The sequence below is a fragment of the Centruroides vittatus genome, unplaced genomic scaffold (assembly GCF_030686945.1).
Source record: "Centruroides vittatus isolate TY-2023 unplaced genomic scaffold, ASM3068694v2 contig_1112, whole genome shotgun sequence".
Taxonomy (NCBI): domain Eukaryota; kingdom Metazoa; phylum Arthropoda; class Arachnida; order Scorpiones; family Buthidae; genus Centruroides; species Centruroides vittatus.
The window spans coordinates 1,247,379-1,262,184 of NW_027120714.1; the positions used below are offsets into that span (position 1 = coordinate 1,247,379).

General features: G+C 33.1%; 2 protein-coding genes and 1 long non-coding RNA gene across 4 annotated transcripts; 1 reads left to right on the forward strand and 2 right to left on the reverse strand.

The window, feature by feature from the left end:
* Positions 1-970: 970 nt before the first annotated feature.
* LOC136977253 (disintegrin and metalloproteinase domain-containing protein 10-like) lies at positions 971-4,389 on the reverse strand. The gene is made up of 5 exons (XM_067272723.1): positions 3,736-4,389; positions 2,602-2,957; positions 2,230-2,535; positions 1,425-1,989; positions 971-1,206 (listed from the first exon to the last, which is right to left on the reverse strand). Exons 1-5 carry the CDS (start codon positions 4,353-4,355, stop codon positions 1,053-1,055), a joined length of 2,001 nt encoding a protein of 666 aa, XP_067128824.1. The 5' UTR covers positions 4,356-4,389; the 3' UTR covers positions 971-1,052.
* A 4,728-nt stretch (positions 4,390-9,117) lies between these two features.
* LOC136976479 (uncharacterized) lies at positions 9,118-9,923 on the forward strand. Its single transcript, XR_010880935.1, has 3 exons — positions 9,118-9,460; positions 9,533-9,622; positions 9,800-9,923. It is a non-coding gene; the product is annotated as an uncharacterized lncRNA (long non-coding RNA).
* A 191-nt stretch (positions 9,924-10,114) lies between these two features.
* LOC136976866 (disintegrin and metalloproteinase domain-containing protein 10-like) lies at positions 10,115-14,199 on the reverse strand. 2 transcript variants are annotated; one of them, XM_067272249.1, is made up of 5 exons: positions 13,537-14,199; positions 11,676-12,031; positions 11,301-11,606; positions 10,593-11,157; positions 10,115-10,332 (listed from the first exon to the last, which is right to left on the reverse strand). In XM_067272249.1, exons 1-5 carry the CDS (start codon positions 14,154-14,156, stop codon positions 10,164-10,166), a joined length of 2,016 nt encoding a protein of 671 aa, XP_067128350.1. In that variant the 5' UTR covers positions 14,157-14,199; the 3' UTR covers positions 10,115-10,163. The 2 variants fall into 2 exon arrangements, with proteins under 2 accessions (XP_067128350.1, XP_067128345.1); XM_067272244.1 differs by having other exon boundaries at positions 11,301-11,624.
* Positions 14,200-14,806: the final 607 nt, after the last annotated feature.

Here is a 14,806-nt window from a genome sequence, read left to right on the forward strand (position 1 = left end):
GTTTGTAGTACTTCTTTTACTCTCTAGTATTCTTGATCTGTCTTCCTCGGTTGCTTTAATAGAAACATCAAGCTTTTAGCCGATAATTCGGCAGTCCGTTTGTCTTTAATAATCGGGTTTATGAAGAAAAACTTCATACTCGCACACTTCGTACTCGTTTGTATCCTTGCCCAATTTGCACAACTTGGCGTTATGCAGTTATAGCAGCCACCGGGCATGGTTAAAAATTAAGACAGCGTAAGCGCAATTATTACAGGTTCCGACAAGTAAAGAATTTTTAGAGTCCTGCCACAAATAAGATACGTATTGATTATTGACCATTTGTGACCTGCCATAACGAGGAAAAATTGAAAAAAACTAATAAGTAGGTTTAAAATTAATGAATACAAATGTATTCTGACAGAATATGATTTAATTGTACTTTCTATTTGCAAAATTTTCTCAACCTTAACATAAAATAAGAAAAAAGTGAATTTTTAAGAAATTTGCGGGATTTCCCGGAATAGGAAAAATTTTCCGGGTTAAAAAAAAAACACCCAGATCCAGGGATCCCGGGATATCGGGATCCCGTTTGAGAAAGCCTAGGCTGGTGTGACGAAACTTGAATTTGTTATACCAATGTCGAGTCCAAACAACAATCCGTGCAACGGCGGCATTCAAATTCATCAAAGGCAAAAAGGTTCAAAGTGGATCTGCCCGAATGATTATGGCAACGTGTTCTAGGATCAGAAAGCTGTGCTTTTGGCACACTTCGGGTTTCTGAACAGTCCCACTCAGAACCACATTTTTTTGTAATACGCATCGTATTAATGATTGCTTGGCGATAACCACACAGGGTAACCCGCCATGCTGCTGCTTTCGGATGATTATTTATTGACTTATCTTTACATTAGCGAACGTATCAAATACAGTATTATAATTCACAAGATACGAACAAAAGCCAACGATATTATTTGTAAAATCATTTTAATTAACATTTTTATACAATCTCATATTTAAGGTAGAAAGATTTAGATATAAATCGTTCAGTTTTACAAATGTACTTTACATTTTTAAACGATGAATTTTGTCAGATATTGGCATCTAAATACTGTAAACAGGAATAAAATGAGCAAAGGTAGAAACAAAATGAATGGACAAAATACTCCAAACGAATGATCCCGGCTTCTACTCCAATATCGTTTCTGAAGCATACACGTTCCATTGCTGTAAAAATCATAAAAATAAGAAAATAAATAAGAGGAATTGGAGAAGATAAGGCTGGATAAAATAATGTGAAAAATTAATGACAAAATTTTGATCTTGGCACTTTCAAGAAGTATCTTTTAAATAAATTCACGGTAACAATAGTGAAAATTCTTAGATATCGTGAAGAAGCCAACTTTAATTTCTCGAATTTTATAAAAATAAATATAACGTGTTACCTTAAGCACACTCCTTTATTACTATGACAATAAGTTCCTGGGACTTTTGCATATATTTTCTTATTTGGTTGGAAAAATCCGAGTGATTGGGTAGTTCGACAGTTCCTCGTTGCGTCTAAACAGCAAATGTGGCACTCGTCGTTCTTAGACGTACATTCGCAATGTTCTAAACCATTATCACTGCATACGTTACTTGTGCAAACGCCGTGTCGACAAGTTCTAGAAGATCCTAAACAAGGGGTGCCATCCGCAAGAGGGATTCTAGGACAAGCTGGTGACGTTCCATCGCAGGTTAAAATAGGTATTTGACAAGGAAAATAAGAAAAGCATTTACGATTCTTTTCTTTTGGAATAATTTCGCATTCTTCGTTACAGCAATCTCCTTCTCGAGGACTACAGAATGTTGCCGTGTAGTTCTTCAGAGTGCATTCTGCCTTGCTTCCCGGAGGATTACAGCATTTGTCCGTTTCCTCGCAGACATCGCGACTTCCGCAATCGCATTCTTCTCCTAATTCGGTGATTCCGTTTCCACACACAGATTTTGATTTCTTCCTCAAACAATGCCCTGTAAAAATATTTATATTTTTTAGTTTTGTACGGCCTGGTATCAGCATACTGAAGCTGAATTACGCCTCCTACGAGAAGCCTAATTTACAATGAGTGAAATGTGAATGCTTAAGAAAACTACAAAAGAAAATTTATGAGAATTTAAAACAGATTCAAATTCGAATTTAAGTGAAAACCTTTGATAGCTGTCAGTTCAGAAATTATAAACAATACGTTTAAAGTGTCCAAAATTACGTACCTTGCTCACTGTATATAGTTTCTCGTAGATCCTTCTTACTGCAAGGAGAAAAAATCCAGTTGTTACGTGAACGTCCATTGGCAACTATAGGATACATAAGGTAATTCCCATTTATTATATCTCTTTCTCCGGGAGCACATACTACATGTCCCGGTATATCGTGAGAAACTCCTAAAATATGTCCAATTTCGTGTGTTAAAGCTAAACTAACTATCGATCTCGGAATGGCCCATTTCCTACTCCGATTAGTAGCGATACCCACATTACTACTCCTATTACCATCTACAGAATGTTGACAGACACCTTCTGTAATTTACAAAGATTCTTTTAATGATATAGAAATTCGAGTAAATTAAATATTTCGATACATACTTAAAAACGCTCTTCCTATAACACCACCATCAAAATCCCTGTGGCAAAAAGCTAATGTCATGCAAGAATGCTGTCTGTAGTTTTCGGCAAACTCGATCAACAACTGTTGACTATTGGAAATGTTAAGATTAAGAGGATAATCGGGTCGATTCTTATCTTCAATAATTGTTATCTTCTCTACGTTAAATCCAATTCCTTCTGGTACAAGATCATCATCTAGATCCGTATTCTTAAAGATATTATCAGATACTTTCATATAATAAAGCATTTCGGCAATAATCTGTGGCCGAGAACCTTTATAGAATTCCACAAAAGTATGATCCGCCACTACTTCAACATCGCACGTTAACTGGTTTCTGCAAAAGAAATTCGTTGTAATCTCAGTTAAACTGATCGGTTTGATTCCTTATGTATATCAATTGATTTATAAATAGATTTCATTTCAAATTACTATAATTTTCAAATTGCATAACTATACATTCCCACTATGTTCTGAGTTTCTAAATTGCAGCCTGGCATTTAATGGTGTCACAATGAGTAAACTCTTTTTGTGTTTCGTATGATATTGGCCGAAAATCGAAAGCCTTTTATATCATACTATTATAATTCAACATTAAATTCCTATTTTACATAAATTAAGTATATAATTTACCTTCCGGAGAGGTTGCACGATTACAATGAATGGCTTAAAGAATGGAAACAGACGCCCACTTTAGATAAGCTTAAATACATTCTCGTAGGAGTAGAAATATAAAAAAAAAAAAAAAAATGAAGGAAAAATAGCAATTAAAGCATAAAAATGAGCTAAATAAGGTTAAACGTATTAATATTAAACCTAAAAACTTTTTCGAATGCTTTAACTACTTTATGTATGAAAAAACGGATGAAAAATTTGTTTTGAAATGTTGAATGCTGTACACAAATAGCAAATTAATTATAATTTTAACAATAAGAAAATCCATGATGATGTTGATGCAATTATCTCAATTCAAACAGTGTTAAGTATAAACTAAATTATCTAATTTTAAAATCGTGCGATTTATAGAACAATTATATCATTCCAAGTATGGTGTGAACTGTATCTATAACTGCAAATTCGATAATTTAATGAAACAAAGTGAAAATTCAACTTACTCTACAAACACAATATCTTCTACAACTTTTTTACCGTTGAAACTTTCAGAAAAATTCAGTTTATCGATAGAAATTACATCATTCATCACTCTTTCCTCGCAGATTCTTCTTCCATTTACCGTTTTACATCCCGGAGGAAGGACGTCTTTCTGTTTATAAATAATAACCTTATCCTTATATCTGTCTTGTATTAAATATAAAGATGCCATTTCTAAATAGTAAGTGTCTTCCGTCAATTCTATTCTTCCAACGAACGAATTTTTATGAAAATATCCACTAACTGAAGATTGGTTTTCTCCTCTTACAATTCCCGTGTAGATCGAAGAGCCCGGTATGTTTCTTAGCTTTAATTGAATGGTTTTAGCGCCATTAATGTAGACTTTGGTACTGGGAGAAAGTATAGAACGGTCTTCGTTAAGATGAAGGTGAAATTTCTTTCCGTAAGCACGAAATCGCACGAAAGTGGAATCTTTTAGTCGAATTTCCTCGGCAATGGAAGGCTCGATCTTCGTGTTTATTATCTCGAACTTTTGAATTAAGTTTAAATTCGAGTGTTTGCAGAATGTATTTGATACATTTGACGCCAGAAATAAATAAATCAGCACAAGTACAATTGACATATTTGAAAAATTCTTTTAAATTCTACTTCGAACGAAAGAACAAACTCGTTAAAGAACGAAGTCTTTCGTGAGGCTTCTTTCTTTTTTAAATTTTTGGAATTTAAATTTTAAAAATTATAGAATATAATTCAGAAAAGTTTTTTTAAATTAATATTTAATAAAGAAACTAGAATTTATAAAGCAAAAATAATTTCTTTTTATGAACAGTATGATTTTTCGGTGTAAGGCGACTGGAGTTTGGAAGAAAATTTTCACCAACACGCGGTCAGGACACCAATGTTCACTATGGAACTTCCATATTGGGTCCTTAGTTCCAAGGTCACGGTATAGATTTCATGCTATATTACACCGACATATAATTAAAGCCTTTAACTAAATAGGGTTCAAAATAAAAAGCTATGTCAATGATTAGAATGATACAGTAAGAGGATAAATTTATTTAGTTTTGAGATGCAAAAATTAGAAAAGAAATTTGGAGATATTTATTAAAATAAGAATATATCGTATTTAATTTTCTATATTCCCATGCATTTTTGGATTACACAAACTACAAACAGGAGAATCGGAGTAAACATTTTTATAAATTAAAATTAGATGAAAAGAAAAACCAAGTTATGTAAAGTAAACCTTCAAAAGTGTTTGCAAGAGATAATAAGGTTCCTAAATGAGGAAAGTTATTCTTATAAATTAATTGTAATTCTTTTTATAGAAAATTAAATAAATATATTTATTAAATTTATTAAACTGTAGACAATACCAACAAATATAGATATCAACTTCAACTTTATTTACTGTTTACTTTTATTAAAATATGATTATTAAGCAACAATTATTCATCAGAATATGCAATTTGTACTGTTACATTACTCTCAATTATAATTTAAATGACTGAAATTTTAATTTCAATTGCTATATTTTAAATTTTAAAGTGTGTTTTCACAAACAACACATTATATCATTTATTATGTTTAATAAGTCACATAATGTTATACAACCTGTTAGATAAGTAACATTTTACCACAAACACACTATAAACTAATACTGATCTGATAACCATGTTTTAATGTAATTTAAACAGGGTTATTTAAAACTACTTTAATGATACCTACTGTAAACATTTTAGAATAAGTGTTAAATATTAAAGCAGTTTATATACTGCATATTTGTTTTCATCTAACAACAAAATATTTAAAAGAAATCTCTATTAGTAACCTGATAATTTCACTGAAACTGTTACTTTAGAAAATGCAGCATGTTCACAGTAAAAGACAGTACTGTATATGCAGCAAATAGCATTAACTGTATGAAAATATGAAGTTACAAAAGCAATAATAATTATAAAATATGCACTCAATTTCAATTGAATTTTCCTTATTGAATATATTCAAGTAATCTTATATGGCTGATGTTCCTGCTAAAACATCAACTAGAGAAAAAAATATTTTTCTGTAATCATTTATTATTACATTATGTCTCACACAGAAGAAATCTCCATATATAATTAATAAAAAATAAATAAGATGTTTTTGAAAAATAATTGATTAGTGAATATTTTTTATGATAATATTATACAGTCCATGTGATAATATATATTTTTTTAATCTGAAAAAAGCAATGTTTAATGTCCTAAAAACATTTGTTAATAGAGCTTCTAAAATATACTCACAGTATGTTTTTTCTTAATGTATATTAAGAAAGTTGAGTACATTATCAAACAATAAAATGTCACCTTGGGACAAAAAAATATTTAAAGCAGCACTTCTTCAATAACACAGCACAACAACAACAACAACAACAACAAAAAAAGGTTAATGTTACCCTAGGAGCCAAGATGGCGGCGCGTCTCCGATTCAATCAAGGAAACAGTGGGACGCACGTTCTAACCTAACCTATTCTAATAATTTCGTTGCTAATAATTATGGTAATTTATTAGAATAGGTTAGGTTAGAACGTACGTCACCACTGTTTCCCTTCTTCTATTTGCTGGAATCAGAGATGAGTCGCCATCTTGAAACCATAGGTAACATTAACCAAAAAAATGTAATCTTAGTAAATATAAATCAAACACTATAATATAATATAGTAGAAAGGTTAGAAGAACGAAATACAGTCAAACCTGTTTTTATGCGGTCTTTTTTTGTGCGATTTTTTAATGCGATTTTTTATTTGTGCGGTATAGTTGGCGACTAGTCTCGTGCGTTTTGTCATGTCTCACGTTGACTTATTATAGCTAAATTAACTTATTATAGCAAATGACTATTATGTAAATATGCATGAATATGCGAAAAATGAAATAATTTATTTTTTAAGTCAACAAAACACCACATGGACAAAAATATGTAAAACAGACGATAGACAGACGATGCAGTCAAGTGCTGAATCTGTTGTCAATAAATTCTACGTGTGTTTTAATTACGTTAATTAAACCTTCAAAGTGCTTTCACATTCCTGGACCATTAAGATAAGATTCATTTCAAAGCGTAAATTGAAGGTAAATGTACTGTAATACTTTTTCTACTTAGATATAAAATTTTAGGATTTTTATTTTATGTTTAGACATAATCCCTGAAAATGAATAAGGGCAAAAGGTATACTATAGATTACTCCCTATGGAATTTCGTGTGTTTGGGTATATATCTGAACTCAGGGGACCGAGACGAGTTCAACGATACTCTACTTTTGGACCGGAGACGAAAAATAAAAAAGTTATCATACTTTTTTTCCGGCGATCGCGCGATGATAGGGAGTCGCGTCGCTCTCCGCTAAGTCGGCCTCGCTATCGCGATCGGGAGTCCCGTCGCTTGCCGTTAAAATTGCCTTTAGTAGATGTTTCCCCCCTTTTTTACTTTGTTCAAGAACTACCGTGAATTGATCACTAGTTTAGCACATGGCGGCGTGTGGTGGCGCCCATACGAGAGGTCAGTCGGACCGCCATGTTCGCCGCCATAAGTAAGGCCGCGACTCCACTAGCCGTAAAAGGGCCGTAAAACCTCTCACCGTAAAAGCTTTTAATCACGTGACCATGATATTTTACGACCTGCTCAGGCGTAAAATATCATGGTCACGTGATAAAAAGCTTTTACGGTGAGAGGTTTTACAGCCCTTTTACGGCTAGTGGAGTCGCAGCCTAACATTAACCGAAATGGCGATCGCGCGATGATCGGAAGTCGCGTCGCTCTCTCCGCTCTCGTATCGCGTGTTTAACGCTCCGGGAGATGACCGTAGTCCGACGTCACGGTTTGCAGACTTTACCGCAAGATGGCAATACTAGCAACTACGGTGCCGTCTGCATGAGAGCATTAAAAAAGTATGGTAACTTAAAAAGTGTGATAACTTTTTTTATTTTTCGTCTCCGGTCCAAAAATAGGGTACCGTTGAACTCGTCTCGGTCCACTGAGTTCAAATATATAATCAAAGTCCTGAAATTCCATCGGGAGTAATCTATAATACACCCAGGGCAAAAACAAAGCGAAGAGGAAGGTAATTTCCTTAGTAACTAAGACTACGATTTTAAAACGAGTTATTTTCTATGTGAGACTTTTTATGCGGTCCCTATCCACCGCATAAAAACAGGTTTGACTGTAATCTTTTTTAAATTTTAAATTATTTCGACAAAAAAGAGTAAAATTATTAAGCTTCAAATAGTGTAAAAACGTCGTGCTCCTCAACACACATCCAAACATATAGAAAAAAAAAATTTCCATTTTTGCATTTTTCAAGGTTCCCCGAGTCTAAATATGTAAATCTTTTGACCTATCGCCATACATTTCTTCTGTTTGTACGTAACAGATCCGAAAATGTAAAAATGTATAGTATCCGTGAGTGAATTATCTACAACTACATGTCGTATATCTTCATACAAGGCATTTTAAAATTTATTATTACGTCCTTCAAGTTAATGGACTGTTTACTCTCTTACATCGATAATGTAAAACAGAAACTATGCAAGCGTTTATGGAGTATTAATATGATGACATTGATTATTTTCGTGGAAGTATTTGCATCGGTAGGTACAAGTACTGCAGTTATTTTCGAGAATATCACGTACTTGAAAATGATTCCAGAAGCAATAAGAGATATTTTTGGTGACTATTCTTACGCAATTTTAAATGTGGCTCAATATTTCGGAATTAATATCGTGGGAAATTCATCAGAAAACAAATTTAAAATATTTTATCGATTTACAATATATATTGTTTTAAGTTCATTTTTGTACCAAACTATACTGGCATTGGTGGAAAAATCAGAGAACGAAATCCATTACTGCGAAGTTTCATTCCCTCGAAATGTATCAAAAATTCTGCATTTAATCGTTACGTGTATGATTATTTCGGCATTAGTCTTCTTATATCTTTTTAATTCTCCAACTTTCATTGACAATTTCCATAAAGTCTTAAATATACTGAAATTGTTTGCTCGTTTATCATCCGACTTGAAAATGGACGATCCAAAATATCATAAAAATGCTATATTCTATTGCCTGTTCAGTTACATTAACTTTTATTTTATTTCCATAAATATGTATATGTATTTAAGGTATAAGAAAAAACAGATATGGAACGATTTTGACATATTTTGTTGCTGTTATGGTGCTGTTATTGCTGGTTACGGATTAGGAATTATAGTGGTACTCGGATACGTTGAATACACAGTAATTCGAGTTCTTACGCAAGTTAAACGTTCGTTTTCGACTGAAACACGTGAAAAGAAATTAACAAAAGATGTCATTATTATCCACCGGAAAGGAGTAATGTTATATAACTTAATTCAAATCGTCGATCGCATGATTGGTGCCATTAACTTGGAAATAATACTAGCTATTTTATGTGAAGCCATTGCCAGTTTGTACGCAATTCTTTTTATGGATGGTCCCACTTATGTTGTATTCGTCTGTTGTATTATTTTTCTTTCGTTATTTTTTCTTCTTGTTTTCTTTATTTCAATTTTTGTTCCTTTATCTGTAGAAGTAAGTATTAACATTTCTATAATTTGGTTTAAATAAATGAAATAATGATAAAAGTTTATTGTTTGCGTAGTTATCGAAGATGTGGAATTTGTTGATATCGCTCTACTTTCAAATGATCGATTTGAATTCGGAATTAAAGGTTAGATTTACATTACAAACGTAAGTTAATGATATTGAAGTAAATGAGTTTAATAATTGAAATTTAATATAGATCTTGAACATGCTTCAAATGCAAAAGAGCACAAAGGATGGAATGAGTTGTAACAAGTTCTTTATTTTCAATAAGATGTTTATTATAAAGGTAAGTTTGTCTTCCGGGTGGTCTTTAATGGGTAACTGTCCGCCATTTTGGTGTTACTAACTTCGAGAACACCCGGAAAACTCTACGTGGCCAGACCGTTGGCGAACAGATTCTTATTTTTTAGAAGTTTTTAAGAAATTAATAATTGTTTGATAATATTTTGTTCTTACATTTCAGCTAATAAACTACGTGATTATCCAGACAATCGTATTCACACAACTCAGTTATAGTTACAGAAGACATTTCAACTCGGATCCTGCAAGCTTACACACAAATATCACAGAAAAAATGTAAAGTTTTAAATCGTTAATAGCAATGCAACACGTGGGCGATGTGTCGAGGGGATAAAAATTGATCTGTATTTAGGTGTTATAAACACGAATTCTTTCGCAATTGTATTTATAATTAATTTTACTTTTATAACGATACGAACAATAAACGAATAATATTATTTTTAAAATCATGTTTTATTTATAAATTTTCATACATTCTTCTATTTGAAGTAATGGCATTTACATGTAAACTGTTCGGTTCTGTACATTTAGTGTACATTTCTCAAAGGATAAATTTTTGTCAGATATTGGTATATAAATACTATAAACAGGAATAAAATAAGCAAAGGTAGAAACAAAAAGAATGGCCAAAATATTCTAAACCAATGTCTCCTGTGTCTATCCCAGTGCGGTTTCTCAAGTCTACACGTTCCATTACTGTAGAAATAATTAATGGAAATTAGAAAATAAATAAGAGGAATTCGAGAAAATAAGTTTGGCTAAAATAATATGATTAATGGCAAGATTTTGAGCTTGGCACTTTCATAAAGTATATCTTTTAACTAAATCCATGGTTAAAATATCTTAAGTTCTTAAACGTAAAGAAACCAACCTCAATATCTCAAATTATATATATATATATATATATATATATTATATATATATATATATATAATAAATATATAATAATATTTTACCTTACGCATATTCCTTTATTATTATGACAATAAGTTCCTGGGACTTTCACATATATTTTCTTATTTGGTTGGAAAAGTCCGAGTGATTGGGTAGTTCGACAGTTCCTCGTTGCGTCTAAACAGCAAATGTGGCACTCGTCGTTCTTAGACGTACATTCGCAATGTTCTAAACCATTATCACTGCATACGTTACTTGTGCAAACGCCGTGTCGACAAGTTCTAGAAGATCCTAAACAAGGGGTGCCATCCGCAAGAGGAATTCTAGGACAAGCTGGTGACGTTCCATCGCAGGTTAAAATAGGTATTTGACAAGGAAAATAAGAAAAGCATTTACGATTCTTTTCTTTTGGAATAATTTCGCATTCTTCGTTACAGCAATCTCCTTCTCGAGGACTACAGAAAGTTGCCGTGTATTTCTTCAGAGTGCATTCTGCCTTGCTTCCTGGAGGATTACAGCATTTGTCCGTTTCCTCGCAGGCATCGCGACTTCCGCAATCGCATTCTTCTCCTAATTCGGTGATTCCGTTTCCACACACAGATTTTGATTTCTTCCTCAAACAATGCCCTGTAAAAATATTTATTTTACTTTTATATGATGTAGCATCAACATACTGGAGCTGAGTTATTCCTATTACATAAAGCCTAATTTATAATATGTGAAATATGAGTAGTGACGTTCGGAGAGACTATAAAAGAAAATATACATACCTTGCTGACTATAAATAGTTTCATATAGTTCCTTCTTACTGCAAGGGGAGAAAATCCAGTTGTTGCGGAAATATCCATCAGAAGCTACAGGATACATAATATAATTTCCAGTTGCTCTATTTGTATCTCCGGGTGCACATACTGCATCTCCAGGTTTATCGTGAGGCGATCCAAAAGTATGTCCAATTTCGTGTGCTAAAATTATACTGACTATCGACCTCGAAATGACCATTCCTCCATTAAGATTAGTGGCGATACCCACATTAGTATTCAAACCACCGAATGTAGAATGACGACACAAACCTTCTGTATATTGCAAAGAATCTTTACATTGTAAAAAGTTTGAGTAAATTAAATATTTCAAATAATACTTACTTAAAAATGCTTTTCCTACAACCCCACCATCAAAATCCCTATGGCAAAAAGCTAACGCCATGCAAGAATCCTGTCTGTACTTTCTGGCAAACTCGGTCAAGTACTTGGTACTATCGGAAGTGATAAAATTAAGGGGATAATCGGGTCGATTCTTATCTTCAATAATTGTTATCTTCTCTACGTTAAATCCAATTCCTTCTGGTACAAGATCATCGTCTAGATCCGTATTCCTGAAGACTTTATCAGATACTTTCACATGATAAAGCATTTCGGCAATAATTTGTGACCGAGAACCTTTATAGAATTCCACAAAAGTATGATCTGCCAATACTTCCACATTGCACGTTAACTGGTTTCTGCAAAAGAAATTCCATGTAACCTTAATTAAATTGATTGACTATTTGACTGATGAATTTAATTTTATTGTATACAGTCAAACCTGTTTTTATGCGCTCTTTTTATGTGCGATTTTTATTTGTGCGATTTTTTTTAATGCGAATTTTTAATTTGTGCGGTATAGTTGGCGACTAGTCTCGTGCGATTCGTCATGTCTTACGTTGACTTATTATAGCTAAATAAACTTATTATAGCATAAATGCACTTATTATAGTAATATTATTGCATGAATATGCGAAAAATGAAATAATTTACTTTTTAAGTCAACAAAACACCACCTGGACAAAAATATGTAAAACAGACGATAGACCAGACGATGCAGTCAAGTGCTGACATCTGTTGTCAATAAATTCTATTTCGTACGGTTTTGAGTTATTTTCTATGTGAGACTTTTTTTATGCGGTCCCTGTTGACCGCATAAAAAAATATTTTTTAATTGTGTCGCGAAAACTATTATTTACAGCCATTCGTGAAGTTTCGTGAGTTTTTCTTATGCGTTTTTTTTTTTTAATGCGGTCCCTATCCCCCGCATAAAAACAGGTTTGACTGTATTGTTAATTAATTTTGATTATGCAGCCTACACGTTTCATTTCATATTAGCCAACGTTCAGGAGCATTTCATATTATCATAATTTGAACATTAAATTGCAATTTTCCGTAGTAAACAGGTAATTTGCATGTTAATATGATTTCCACTTATGAACATAGCTTACACGATTGCGATGAACGGCTACACATCTTAATGGAAAGCAATCATCCATTTTAGATAAGCTTAAACATGTTACTGTAGTGGTAGTAGGATGAAAAAATTAAGAAAAAAAAATATCAATTAAAGCATTAAAATAGGGTAAATAAGGTTAAATGTATTACTATTAGACCCAAAAACTTCATCGAATGCTTTATTTGTAAAAAAATTGACGAAAAACTTTATATTTTGAAATGTTTAGCTCTCCATCTTTTGTTATATTTAACAAGTGATGGAGAAGCGACATACTTCCTGCTAAATTGCATAGTAATTAGCTTGGTTGAAGCCGAAGTTTTAAACGCGAAAACATGTACTGTACGTCGGACGTTCAGCGCCGCTTTCCTGCAAGCCTAGAAGTTTGACAATGGCGTTTGGAATGTCTAGCATGATTCCACTGACTTTCCAAACGCCATTGTCAAACTTCTAGGCTAGGTGTACGCGAAGACGTGAACGTCTGACGTACACGTCTTCGCGTTTAAAACTTCGGCCTCAACCTCGCTATTGTTTTTTCTTAATAACTCGATAGATTCGGCAGTTTAATTGTTATTTGAAATGACTATCTGGTCAGTTGTATTTATTGTATAAACTAAATGATCTAATTTGAAATCGTGCGGCTTATAGAATAATTATACCATTCCAAGAATGGTGTAATGTAGTGTGGATCATATCTATAATTGCAAATTTGATAGTTTTCTGAAACAAACTGAAAAGTTAACTTACTCTAATCTCAGTGAATCTTCTACAACTTTTTTATCGTTGAAACTTTCAGAAAAATTCAGTTTATCGATGGAAATTACATCATTCATCACTCTTTCCTCGCAGATTCTTCTTCCATTTACCATTCTACATCCCGGAGGAAGAACGTCTTTCTGTTTATAAATAATAACCTTATCCTTATATCTGTCTTGTATTAAATATAAAGATGCCATTTCTAAATAGTAAGTGTCTTCCGTCAATTCTATTCTTCCAACGAACGAATTTTTATGAAAATATCCACTAACTGAAGATTGGTTTTCTCCTCTTACAATTCCCGTGTAGATCGAAGAGCCCGGTATGTTTCTTAGCTTTAATTGAATGGTTTTAGCGCCATTAATGCAGACTTTGGTACTGGGAGAAAGTATAGAACGGTCTTCGTTAAGATGAAGGTGAAATTTCTTTCCGTAAGCACGAAATTGCACGAAAGTGGAATCTTTTAGTTGAATTTCCTCGGTAGTGGAAAGCTCTATTTTCGTGTTTATTATCTCGAACTTTTGAATTAAGTCTAAATTCGGGTGTACGCAAAATCGATTAGATATTTTCGACGTTAGAAATAAATAAATCAGCATAAGTACAATTGACATATTTGAAAAATTCTCTTAAATTCGAATCTCATTTCATTCTTTCACGAGCTGTTTTCTTCTTTAATTTTGGAATGCAGATTTTGAAAATTATAGGATACAATAAAAGTACTTTTTAAAGTTAATACTTAATAAAAGCATGAATTTATAAAGCAAAAACTACTTTATACAACCCGTCGGGATTTGATCCCGGGTTCTCCAGAGCGGTATGGTGCTACCTTGGCCGCCAATATATACAGTATATAAAGTAGATATAGATCATATAATACTTATATTGCATGTGTAGGCATTTTTGTGCACGAATTACAGCTAAAAATGTAAACCATATGTTTTCAAGACTTCGTTTTGGATGTCGGAAACGGATAAATCCTTTCCTTTGGCTGATAGAGGAGTCTATTGCTTTTCGCTTATACTCCGGAAGAACAGGAGGATGATCGCTCAGCGACCGAAGAGTCGGCCTTATAGAAGACAGACAATCCGAGAAGACAGATGAGAGGTCACGGATGCGACCAAAGTCGGCCTTATCGGAGACGGCCACCGCGAGAAGGGGAGATAGGAATGCCATCCGGGAGGACTTGGGGGAAAGCTGGTCCCTATTCAGGCGTCATTGGCAAGGAGAAAAACCCGGAAAAAACTTCCGCTGCCAGCTCGTC

What these genes read in the sequence shown, in the direction of transcription:
- LOC136977253 (XM_067272723.1), bottom strand. Translation starts at nt 4,355, where the DNA reads ATGTCAATTGTACTTGTGCTGATTTATTTATTTCTGGCGTCAAATGTA. An exon ending in GAAGATATTGTGTTTGTAGA is followed by an intron (nt 2,958 to 3,735) that starts GTAAGTTGAATT and finishes TTTCTTTTGCAG; the next exon opens with AAACCAGTTAACGTGCGATG. An exon ending in AACTATATACAGTGAGCAAG is followed by an intron (nt 1,990 to 2,229) that starts GTACGTAATTTT and finishes ATATTTTTACAG; the next exon opens with GGCATTGTTTGAGGAAGAAA.
- LOC136976866 (XM_067272244.1), bottom strand. Translation starts at nt 14,156, where the DNA reads ATGTCAATTGTACTTATGCTGATTTATTTATTTCTAACGTCGAAAATA. An exon ending in AACTATTTATAGTCAGCAAG is followed by an intron (nt 11,158 to 11,300) that starts GTATGTATATTT and finishes ATATTTTTACAG; the next exon opens with GGCATTGTTTGAGGAAGAAA. An exon ending in AATAAAGGAATATGCGTAAG is followed by an intron (nt 10,333 to 10,592) that starts GTAAAATATTAT and finishes TTATTTCTACAG; the next exon opens with TAATGGAACGTGTAGACTTG.